Here is an 11,857-nt window from a genome sequence, read left to right on the forward strand (position 1 = left end):
TTAAAGACGAGCAGAGGGAGAGATTGAACCAACCAATAACCTCGGGGGAAATTCTCCAGGTAATCAAACAGCTAAAGGTAGGGAAAGCATCGGGTACAGATGGCCTGACATCAGCTTATTACAAAAATTTACAATTAGAAATGGTAGAACCCCCTCAAGGAATTATTCAATACGATCCAAACGGAAGGGAGGGTACCCCCATCTTGGAAGACAGCTTTCATATCCTTGATACCAAAAGAGGATCTAGATCTTACTCTACCAAAAAACCATAGACCCATATCATTACTTAATATAGATTATAAAAGTTTTACTAAAATACTGGCGAATAGGTTAACGTTGGTTAATCAGCAATTGATTCAATCATAAAACGGGTTTTATTCAAGGGAGACAAATGAGAAGTAATGTAAGACTAATTGTTAATACACTGGAACATTTGGGAAAGAATAACCAAATCCCTGCTGCGCTTATATTTTTAGATGCCGAGAAAGCCTTTGATCGAGTCAATTGGCAATTTTTACTGAAAATATTGCAAAAAATGCAAATAGGAGAGCACTTTTTACAATCAATTAAAGCAATATATCAGGAACAAACAGCTCAAATCATAGTTAATGGAAGTTTAACAGACTCATTTAAAATTGAGAAAGGTACAAGGCAGGGTTGCCCCTTATCCTCATTACTGTTTATCATAACTTTGGAACTATTGCTGAATAAAATACGGGGCTCAGATGATTTACAGGGAATCAACATTAGGCAGCAAGAATATAGAGCATGTGCTTTTGCGGATGACTTGGTTATAACATTAACTCAACCATGGGAATCTAGTAAGGTTTTAATGAATATGATTAATCAATATGGTCAAGTGTCAGGATTTAAAATAAATTTAGGGAAAACAAAGATGTTAGTTACAAATATGAACACTAAACAAAGGGATGAACTAGAAGGAATGACAGGATGTGGAATAGTCAAAAAGGTCAAATATTTAGGGGTTTATATCTCAACCTCAAATGGGAAGCTATATAAGAATAATTTTGAACCACTATGGCATAGTATACATACAGAGATGAAAAATTGGGAGAAATTACAATTATCATTGTTGGGAAGAATAGCAGCTGTGAAAATGAATATTCTACCTAAATTTTTATTTCTTTTTCAAGTGATACCAATACTTAAAAAAGATGCGAATTTGCTAGAATGGCAGAAGGGCATTAATAAATTTGTATGCGCAGGAAAGAAGCCGAGAATAAAACTAAAAATAATGCAAGATGTGCGTGAGAGCGGAGGCTTGAAATTATCCAATTTAAAACTATATTATGAGGCAGTAGTTTTATCGGTAATTAGTGATTGGATTAATTTAACAGATGACAGAATACTTAATATCGAAGGGTATGATTTGGTATATGGATGGCATGCTTATTTGTTATATAACAAAAAGGTAGATAAGAACTTTAAAAGTCATATTTTAAGGAATGCTCTATTGCGTGTCTGGAACAAATATCAATATAAATTATGTGATAAGATACCCATGTGGGCAATTCCTAGACAGGCAATAGAAAACATAACTATAGTACAAAAACAGGATGTAACTACATACAGACAGCTTCTTACCTTAGAAAAAGGTGTATTACAGTTAAAACCTTTGAATGTACTGAAAGAAGAAAAGGCAATTCAATCATGGTTTCAGTATGGGCAGTTCCAGGCCAGATGGAAAATAGATCAAAAAGTCGGCTTTATGCAAGTCGAGGATAATTTACTCAAACAAATTAGAGATCAAAGTCCAATGCATATAAAGAGATTATATAACGTTTTAATAGAAATGGATTCGGAAACAGAACTAGTTAAAGACTGTATGATAAAATGGGTTCAAAATTTTGAAGAACCAATAATGTTGGATACATGGGAAAAGATTTGGGTAAGAAATTTAAAATTTACAAAAGCCCAAAATATGAGAGAAAACTTTTATAAGATGTTTTATAGATGGCATTTAGATCCTAAAAAACTGGCCTCTATGTATCTGAATTTACAACCTAAGTGCTGGAGAGATGTGACTGTGTTGATGCTACTTACTTTCACATATGGTGGACTTGTAAAAAGGTTAAAGCATTTTGGATAAAAATATGGTGGATTATGCAAAATGTTCTTTAAAAAAGGATAAAGTTTACCCCTCAGTTATTTTTGTTTGGTATAATTACTGATTGTACAGTTGTAGAGATTAACTTGATTTTGCATCTAATAACCACAGCTAGACTCTTCTTGGCGCAATACTGGAAGAAGGAAGATTTGCCTACTATTCAAGAATGAACGTTGAAAGTCACAAACCTAGCAGAGATGGCTAAAATATCTGCATATCTCAAGGACCACTCAAACGAGAGATATAAACTGGAGTGGAGAAGATGGATTGACTATATTCAAAATAAATACGGGACTAAGAAATTTCAGATAGTTTATGATTAAAGAAACTAAGAATGATACAATCTGTTTAGAGAGCAAGGAGGAGTTAAAGCTCAAGTGAAATATGTTATTAACTTTTTTTCTTTTTAAGCTTATTTAGGCATGTTTTTGTTAAAGATTTATACCTTGTATTGGTTCTGGGAAGTCGGGGGGGGGGAAGGTTGAGGAGGGTTTGGGGGGGGGAGGGAAGCAAATATTTGTAAAAGCTTGTTTTTTAAATTCTTCAATAAAAAAGAAAGAAAGTGAGGGGTAAAAAAGAATGTTAAGACTCCGAAAGAGAAACAAATGCCAAAAATAAGCTTTCTTTCAACATAGGAGCACCAAGAGGAAAGTCAATGAAATGATTGGTCCACTTAGTGGGTGAAGATGACAGGTGACAAGAAAAAAGAAGAACTACTTAATTTCGGACTTTACATCTGTTTTTACACAAAGGGGGGGGGGAAATAAGCAGTCCAATCTATCAAAAGCATCACCGTGGGAGACAGAAAGAAACAGGGGAGGATTTAGCGAGAGAGAGAGAGAGAGAGCGGCCGTCTGCTTCTGGCAAGGATTTCCATTTCAGGCTTTTGAAGGAGCCGGCAGATGTGACTTCAGAACCACTGGACCGAATCTCCCAGAGCCCCCGAGGGGGGCAGAAAAGAGCTGATGTGGCCCCAACCTCCAAAAAGGGCAAAGAGGAGATCTAGGAAACCACAGGCCAAAAACAGGCCTGACATCAACACCTGGGAAAACCTGGAAAAGGCAATCCAGCACTCAGAAACGAAGAAGGAGGAGGCGAGATTCCTGGGAGCCGGCAGGCGTTTGTTAAAAGCGGCTCATAGGCCAAAGAAGCTTCACTGCTTTCTTTGAAGTGAAGGGACTACATTGGCAGATCAGGCGAATGCTGTGAATATCCTACACTGGGACTCCAGCAAGGCATTTGACAGAGCAGAAGGCAGCCGACTTCTTGGTAAGATGGAGCAACAGGGGACGGATGGCATCACCACCATGGGTGGGTCAGTGGCTGACCAACTGCACTCAGCGCGTGGTTCTCCGAGGAGCTGAGTCTGCATGGAGGGAAGCGCGCAGTGGGGTTTCTGTCCTGGGCCGGTTCTCTTCAACACCTTCATGTTTCAGCTGAGGGGACAGGAGGGGAAACTCATCAGGTTTGCAGAAAACAGTAGGTTGGAGGGGGGGGGGGATTGCTAACACTTTGGAAGAGGCTGAAAATTCAGAAGCATCTCCACACAGTCTTGAGCATGGGGCCCAACCCACTGAGAGAAAAGGAAGGGGCTGCACTTAGTGGCAGGAAAGATGGCCAGAGAGAGGGCAGGCAATTCCTGGCTCAGCCGCAGGGCCTGGGGGAGAGATCTCGGTGTGTTACCCACTTGAGCTGCAGCTCTCAGAAAAGCCCCAACTGAAAGGCCCAAATGCCCACGGAGCCAGAGGGCTGCAGCAGGACAAGACCCCCCTGCACCTGGCTCCAAAGCCTCAGGTGCCCCCTAAGCTGCCCCTGGGTCCTCCTGCCTGCATCCAGGCTTTGGAGGAAGGTGCGGGGCCCATTTCGAGACAAATGGTCAAAGAATAACAGCCTCCCCGTTTTCTACAATAAAATGTATTTCAGTTCTAAAAGCTTTACAATTTCATAAAAGTCCTACAATCCCAGGCTTCAAATAAGTGCCAGCAGCGACTCCTTAACGTTGCAGTGAAGCGCACAGATCCTAAGAGGCACTTGGAAAACGGGGCGGCAGCCGTCGGCCGGGGCAGAAGGAAACGGTCGCCCCTGCTGGGAAACTGGCTCTGTCCCGGCTCTTTTCTGCCAAAGGGAGGCAGGGCCCTCCAGAGGTGCGGCAAGCTGAGCCACGCTGCTCCGGGGGCCGAAGCCGGGGTGCCCCACAATGCACATGGAGGTGCCGAAGGAGGCTCAGAAGTCACAGGGCGGCCTCTCGCAAGGAAGGCGTTCTGCGCTGCTGGCCCCAGACCAGCCCGCCTGCTGCTCGGCTGACTTCGGGCTTGGCTGGACCTGGAAAGGGAGAGATGCACGTTCGGACGCAATTCCCGCCCCCCCCCCCAACTCAGCCCAGAAAGAAGGCAAAGATGGAAGGTGCCCCCACAGGGTTCGGGTGGGGGGGGGGCTCCCCCTGTCATGGGGCTGAGAACTCTTGCAGAGTTAATCCAGGCCAGACCCCGAAGATGGTGGTGGGGAGCTGGGTTAGTTCTGTCTCTCGAGAGGAGCTTCTGGACATCCCCCCCCCCCCAGCACAAGAGACGTTTGCTGTGACGGGGGTCTTCCGGCACCCCAGAGACAGCCCCCACCAACTCCCTTCAGGAGCAGCAGGGGGGAGGAGGAGGAAGGAGCAGGCCTCACCTGGACCGGCTGGCTAAGGCCCACAAGGGACCGCAGCGCGTTGCTGTAGTACCCCAGGAGGAATTCTCCCCCCGCGTTGGGGAGGCCCTCGGCCCCGAGATAAACCTGCAAGCAAGGAAGGCGCCATCAGCTTCCAGCGGGAGCAGAAGAGCAGCCGAGCAGAGGGAGGTCCCGGGAGCCGCCCTTCACCTGCTTGGCCCCGTCCTCGGCGGAAATCTCATTGTCCTGCACCCAGACGTAGGTGACGTAGTCGTTCACATGTCGGAAGGACACCTGCCAGGGGAGAGGAAGAGCTGCAGGGGGAGCCCACAGGCCCACCTGCCAGCACAGGGGAGGGGCTCCCAGTGGGAGGGAACGCACGTCCCTTCAGGAGGCTGAGTGAAAAGCCCCACAAGGGACCCTTCTCCCCATCATCGGGAAGGGGGTCTTTCCCGGCAGCAGCCGGCTTGCTCCCCTCCTTGCAAGACCACTCTGTGTGTGTGTGTGTGTGTGTGTGTGTGTGTTGCAGCCCCTGAGGAGGCGGCTGGGAGAACAGCCTCTACTTGGCCTCAGAAGAGCCCTGGTGCCTGGGCAGCAGAGCAGGGCCTGAGCACCAGCCCGAGCACCCTCCCCTCTGCCCCCCTGGTGCCAATTACCCTGTAGAGGCCAATCCAGTCCCAGGGGCTGCTGGCAAATTCTGGAGCGGTGACGTAGCTGACGGTGGCATCCTGCTCAGCACTCCAGGTGCCCACCGGGCAGAGCACCACCAGGGGCTCCTCCTGCAGGGGCTGCACCTGCGGGAACAAAGCCGCCCAACCCAGGGTGAGAAAGGCCAGGGAGCGCCCCCACCCCGGACCCCAACCGGGCTCTGTTCCTTCTCCCGAGGGGCAGCCAACCCCTTGGCACCCAGCCTGCTACAGGGTCACAAAGGCCCTGCTGTCGGGCTAAGAGGCCCACCCTGGGAGTTAACCTGAGTTTCAGCCTCCTAACAGACTTCAGCATGGTTGGGGGGCTACAGTTCCTCTCTCCGCCCGGAGGCTCATCCAGAGGACACCAGCCCTCCTTACCTCCCCTCCCCTTCCACAGGGGAGCCGGGCCTGGGGATTGCACTGACTCTGCTAAGACCGAGTTTTAGTGTCCGGGGGTGTGTGTGTGTGTCTGTTGAAGGGGGCTGCTTCTTGAGAAAGGATCTCCGTAAGGAAGGATCTCCATAGACAGGAATGTTGCCAACCACCCACCGAGGCCCTGGGGGACATAGCTGCCGGGGTGTGTGTGGATTGACAGGCAGCCCTGGGGCCATCGTCAGGGCTCGCCCTCACGCAGGGTGGTCTGTGCCCAGGCAAGGCTGGCTTGTTCAATTCAACCTGGTTAAGCCACAGCTTGGCCTGAAGGGCGCATGGAGCCAGCTGGATGCTGTTCCTAGCCGGAGGCTTCAACAGGTGCCCCTCGGAGACCCTGCAGCAGCCCCAGAACCGGTGGCATCGGCCGGGTGAAGGGCAGGACGTCCTGCTTCCCTTTGGAAGCCGGTGGGGGGAAGAGGGGGCTGCCTCGGGATGCCAGGCTCCTGCAGTGGGTGCCAAGGGGGCAGACCGGTGGGCGGAATCCCCATCTCTCCAGAGAGGAGCAGCTGCCCTTGGGGAGCCAGGATCCTACCTTCAGCTCAAAGGTGCCAGTGACCGGCTTGTGGTCACTGATGTCGTAGTCCATGTGGCTGGTGTAGCTGCCCAGGGACAGGGAAACCCCTCCCTCCCTGGGCACCTCCTTCGGCTTGGAGCACGGAAGACATTTCACTCTCCACAGGATCCGATCGGTCCAGGCGGGCTTCCGTTTCTTCTCACTGCAGAAACAAAGGGGGGGAGGGAGGGAGGGGGGGTGGGAGGGAGGGAGGGAGAGTGGTGGCAAGGATAGAGCCCAGCTGGCTCCCCAGGGCAGCCCAAGCGGCCGTGCACCCCCCCCGCCCCCCCCAAGCAGAAGGAGAAGTGGGCTGGGGGCCTCCAGCCACTTTGCCTCCAGAGCTGCACTCAGTGACTAAACCTGGGCACTATCCGAAGCCCCCCCACCCACCACCCCAGGGCAAGAGTGCTGCTGGTGCATAAAAAGCCCCCTCCTCCCCCAACAGCTCACAAGCACTTTGGCCAGAGTCGTGGCAATTCTGGATCCAGAAAAGGATCCTTCCTTCCTTCTGAAGGAAGCGGCTGCTGCGTTTTCCCAGCCGGTCAGGGCTCAGGTGGCGGAGCGCCTGGTTGAGCACCTGGGGCTGGATGTGCAGCCGTGCGAGAGCATGTGTGACAGACACCCGCGTTAACTTCTCAGCTGCTGCTGCTGCTGCTGCTGCTGCTACTTTAAACGCTTTCTGGCTCCCGCTTTTTGCAGTTGCTGTGGGTTCCGCTGTCCCTGCAGCCCAGAGAGAGCGAGGGGAGGGCCGCTGCCGTCCCCTGTATGCCCCACGCCAGGATCATCCCCCCAGCAACAGCCAGGTCAGAAGAGGGGGCCGGGTGAAAGTCAGCAGACTCAGGCGGCCCAAAGGCCCAAGTTTTCCAAAATCCCCCACATTGCGTGTGGGTTGAGTGTGGGTGTTAGTTAGACCCAAGCAGCCCCTCCTCGGCTCTGCAAATAGAGAGAAGGGGAGGGGGGCAGCCAACCAAGACACCACACACACACACACAGAGAGACACATGCGTCCTGCTTCCGCTGGGCCCCTGGGAAGTGATTCCCCTGGCTTCTTTCTCGGCCTAGCCAAGGGCCAGAGAGCAAGGGAGCCCTGAGTCCGGAGCCCCCGCCAGACCCCCGCAGTCACCTGGTGTCGTATTCATCCGAGTGCAGGTCGAACTTGTAGGTGGGTTTGAACTTCAGGGGGCCTTCCGAGAACTCCTGGAGGAAGAACAGCTTCTTCTTGGCCATGTTTAGCTGGGGAGGGGAAGCAAGAGCCGTTCGGTGCTGCAGGCCAAGCGCAGGAGCCGCGGCAGGGAGCCCGCCAGCGCCCTCCCTTTCCCAGCACAGGGGGAAAGCCTGGCACAGGTAGCGGCCCCCCTCGGAAAAAGAAAGGGGGGGGTGATGACACCAGATGGGGGCTGGCCAGAGAGGAAGAGGAACTAGTAAAGCTCCTCCCCATTCAGAGGCTGGGGGTGGGGGGGGGCTGGGAATCCCAAGGGGAGGGAAGGCCAGGGGGGGTGGGGGTGGGGGCCGTACCTGGTCCTTCTCCCAGAGAAGATTGAAGCGGCTGCTGCTGATCGATTCTCGGATAAAGTGCAGCCCATAGTCCTCGATCCGGAAGTTCAGATCGCCAAACCAGAAGAGGAGCCTGAAAGGAGGCGGAGAGGAGTGGGGAAGGGAGGGCCCCTCCACGCCCACCTTGGCTTCAGCCCCCCAGCCTCTCCTTCCCTCCCCAGGGCACCATTTCACCTAAGCAGGCGGTCAGAGCAACAGGCCCCCTGGGCACCGGAACCCTTCCGAAAGGCTGCTGGCAGATGCCAAGGCAGGTTTCAGATTTCCCTCTTCCGCTCAGGTACTAGGCAGCCCCCCTTCATCCCATCGAGGGCAACACCCTCCCTCTATAAAAAGAACTCGCTTCTGCGCAGCAGCGCCCCCTCCCCCCCCCCCCGCCCGAGAGTCACGAGTGATTTCCAAATCAGTAGACCCGGCCCTCCTCCCGGTCAGACCCCCCCAGCAACGCTACGGGCGGTTCTCCGATCTGGCCAGAACTATTTGGAAGCCATTCTGAGTTGGCTGGCGGTGAAAATGCAGATAAAAAGCGCCTGGAATAACAGGGGTCACCTCGTATAAAGCAAAATGTGGGGCCCCCTTTGCAATCGTTCTGTTCGGTTTTCAAAACCGTCCCTTTCTCTTGACCTCCGCGGCCGACGGCTACCTGAGGGCAGCTCTAGAGGGCAGCCAAGTGACCGGAGGGGTCCACCCTTTCTGGACTCTTGGAAACTCCTTCCTAACCCTTTTCATTCCTGCTTTATCTGTGCCAGCCCCACCCTCTCCCCCGTCCCCCTCTGCTGCTCCTTGGAGTCCCCCCCCCACGAGGCCAAGGGGCCCGGGCACCATTCCCAAGAAGAGCAGCTGAGCCACCGTGGGGAGGGGGGCATGCTGGGCCGGGCAGGAGGACCCCCCCCTGGGGAGCCCACTCACTCGTGGTCCAGGGCGGAGGGGAAGGTCTTCTCTTCGAACTGCTGCATCTCCAGGATGTGCTCAAAGTCGTCCAGGCGCTGCTTGGCGTTCTCCTGGTGGGCCGGCAGGTGGCAGTTCAGGAAGCAGACCGAGTGGCCGTAGAGGGACAGGCGGATGGAGACCCCTCCCTTGTTGCCCTGCGAGACAAGAGGCTGTGGTTGCCCCCAGACTCCCGGGCTCCCTGGGGCACAGGAGGGGCAGGTTTTTTGACCCTCTGCCAGATTAAAGGCCGGCCTACAGGATGGACAGACTCACAAAGGAACAAATTGCAAAATACAGGGAGTTCTCAACTTACAACCATCCATTTAATGACCTTCACATTTTGCATGGAAAAAAGTGACTTGGGCGCAGTTATCATGCTTGTGACCATCGCAGCATCTCCACGTGAACAAATTTTGGGAGCTTGGCAACCAGCAAGTTCTTACGACAGTTGCAGCATCTCCCCCCCCCCCCAATTTTGTAAAATGTGGTGCAATTCATTTAACAACTGTCTTGTTTTGGCCTTTCGTTGTAAGTCAAGGACTACCTGTACATCAGGAACAAGGACGCAGCCCCTAGAGTGCTCTGGCCTTTCTTCACCCCTTGGTTGACAGCCGCCGGTGGCCAATAATCTGGATTCACATGTCAGGTTGGGTCGCACCCCGTTCGCCCGGGGGGGGGGAGCGGGGGGGCGTTGGGAGGGTTCTCCAGGAGGAGATGCTCCCCAACACCCAGCAGGAGTTCCAGCAGGAAGTAAGGGCTTCCACTGGCTGCCCAGTAGAGGCAAGGCTGGATTCAGGTCTCTGAATGCCTGGTTCGGGGAATTTAAATTTCACACCGTTTGTGTCGGTGTGACTTGCTTTGGTGCCTTGGAGCAGGAAACAGGTGTTCTCAACCAATGAAACGTGGAGCTCCCTACCTGAGCATCTCCGTCGCTAGAGATTTTACTGGGGCTTGAAAGCTGTCAGCGGGTTCTTTATTAGCCAGCTTTGTGGGTTTTCCTTTGGCAATTAGCGTTACAAATTAAATACTGGTTATTGGGTGTTAGTTCTTATCTTGGTGTGAGGTTTGCCATTTTGCCTGCCTCCACATTAGAAAGATGGAAACGTGCAAAGAACATTCAGGCAAGAAACGGAGGCGTGCGTGCGTGCGTGCGTGCGTGGAGGGGCTTGGCCACAGCAGAATTCGGCCTCTCTGCTTTTCCTGCATCTACTGTACCTGCGGCTTTAACCGACCGGAGGCCTGGCAAGGTCCCTGTGAAGCAGCTCACCCAGTAGCCGTGCAGGCCGGTGCGGGTAAACTGGCTCCGCACACCCCGGATGAAGGGCAGGTGGGCTTGCCTGGAGAAGAGGAGCAGGAGGATGCCCTGCATGCGGATGGAAGACACCTGAGAAGGGCAGAAGGGGAGCAGTCCTGAGCCACGCAGGCGGGCGCTTCTCCCACCCACCGGCTGCCACACTCGGCTGCCAGCAAATGCCCAATGCTGGTGATGCCCACAGATTACAAGGGGGGGGGGGTGATAAGCACCCTCCAGCTTTGGAGTAAATGGAACCCACGGCCAAGATCTGTGCGGGAACCCCACAGCACAAGGCCCCTCAGACCTGTGGATTCAAAAACCCCATTTGGGGCTACACAACCCCCCACACCCCACAGGAGCCTTTCGGACGGAGCCGCCTCAGGCAGAAGGGACCCGGGGGGAGGCTCTCCAAGAGCTCCGTCCGCTCCAGCAGCCCGGTCCCCCCGGCGGAGCCCCACTGGCGAAGCGGCGGCTCCCGTGCTCGGGGACGAGAGGCGCCCGGGGGCCCCGTCGGAGCCTGGAAGGGGCCCTTACCCGGACGTAGCCCAGCGGGGCGAGCGCTGCCGTCAGGGAGGCCGTCCAGGGGTCCTCGAAAGCCAGGTCGGAGATGAAGCTCAGGATCCGGCAGCTCACCTCCTGTAAGCTGAGCAGCGGAGATGCCCGTCACGCACCCGCCCCACGGCGACACCCCGAGCGCCGCCAGGACCCTCCGGGGCGAGGGAGGCTGGGTGGGAGGAAGCACGGGAGGAGCCCCCGGCCGAATCCCCCCCCCGCCCCCGCCGTTTCCCGGGACCCGCCGTGGGGCCGCGCGCGCACCCACCCGATGGCGTAGAGGTCCACGGGCGGCTCCGGTGCGCCGAGGCCGAGGAGGGCGGCCACCTCCCCGGGGGGCTGCGCGGTGCCCACGTTCCAGGTGACCAGGTGCAGCCTGCGGGAGAGACAGACGGACGTCAGCCCGGCGGCGGGGCCGGCGGGCGGGCGGGCGGGCGGGCGGGGAGAAGCTGCTCACCGGAGCCGCGGAGCCGCCTCCTCCGCCGCCGCCTCCATCTCCTCCGAGCGGGGGAAGCAGGATGAGAGCGGCGGGCAGCAGCAGCCCGGCTCCTCGCCCGCCCGCGACGTCATGCGCGCCGATTGGCTGCCGGGACGCAGGCGCAGATTCACGCCGGCACCGCCTCCGCCCTCCCGCGCCCCGCCCTCCCGGAGAGCTTGGCGCCTGCGCACGGCGGCCGAGGGGAGGGGCGGCCCCGGGAGCCCGGTCGGGGCGCCGCTTCCGCCTTCGCGGGGTCCCCGGTGGCGGCCTTCCCCTCGGGCGTGGAAGAGGCCGGGGCCCCTCGGAAGGTGGGCCCCGAGGAGAGCCCGGACGACGGGGGGAGAGGGGTGGCCCGGCGCCTCCTCCGCTCTTTCCCCGAGGGGGACCCGGTTTGGGCCGACCACCGGTCAGTCCGAGATCCGGCCTCCCGCCGCCTGCCCGGCGGCTCCGTGCGCGGCCCCACCCAAGGCGCCCCGCGAGCCCAGCCAACCCCTGCACGTCCTCGCTTACTGACCGTTCATCATCCAGTGGTCTGAGAACGCGGCCGCAGCGCCGTCCTTCCAGCCAGTGCCGGCTGTCCCGCGTGCCTTGCAGGGCGGACCGG

At 55.5% G+C, this 11,857-nt stretch overlaps 1 protein-coding gene across 2 annotated transcripts; it reads right to left on the reverse strand.

Annotated features, from left to right (window-relative positions):
* Positions 1-355: 355 nt before the first annotated feature.
* On the reverse strand, positions 356-11,340 carry INPP5K (inositol polyphosphate-5-phosphatase K). Of its 2 annotated transcripts, none has more exons than XM_087702914.1 (12): positions 11,233-11,340; positions 11,044-11,151; positions 10,758-10,866; positions 10,197-10,292; positions 8,909-9,084; positions 7,964-8,075; positions 7,572-7,681; positions 6,428-6,611; positions 5,431-5,568; positions 4,985-5,068; positions 4,796-4,900; positions 356-4,450 (listed from the first exon to the last, which is right to left on the reverse strand). In XM_087702914.1, the coding sequence occupies exons 1-12, from the start codon at positions 11,268-11,270 to the stop codon at positions 4,352-4,354; spliced, it is 1,359 nt and encodes a 452-aa protein (XP_087559040.1). In that variant the 5' UTR covers positions 11,271-11,340; the 3' UTR covers positions 356-4,351. The 2 variants fall into 2 exon arrangements, with proteins under 2 accessions (XP_087559040.1, XP_087559039.1); XM_087702913.1 differs by having other exon boundaries at positions 10,197-10,313.
* Positions 11,341-11,857: the final 517 nt, after the last annotated feature.

The sequence above is a fragment of the Thamnophis sirtalis genome, unplaced genomic scaffold (assembly GCF_051295495.1).
Source record: "Thamnophis sirtalis isolate CommonGarterSnake01/CBP01778 unplaced genomic scaffold, rThaSir2_p1.2 scaffold_17, whole genome shotgun sequence".
Taxonomy (NCBI): domain Eukaryota; kingdom Metazoa; phylum Chordata; class Lepidosauria; order Squamata; family Natricidae; genus Thamnophis; species Thamnophis sirtalis.

Bases quoted from the DNA above. Each gene is read 5' to 3' on its own strand.
- INPP5K (XM_087702913.1), bottom strand. From the start codon at position 11,270: ATGGAGGCGGCGGCGGAGGAGGCGGCTCCGCGGCTCCG. The intron at 7,682-7,963 runs GTACGGCCCCCA...TCCCCTCCCCAG, and splicing joins TTCTCTGGGAGAAGGACCAG to CTAAACATGGCCAAGAAGAA. The intron at 5,569-6,427 runs GTAGGATCCTGG...TTGTTCCCGCAG, and splicing joins CTGGCACCTTTGAGCTGAAG to GTGCAGCCCCTGCAGGAGGA.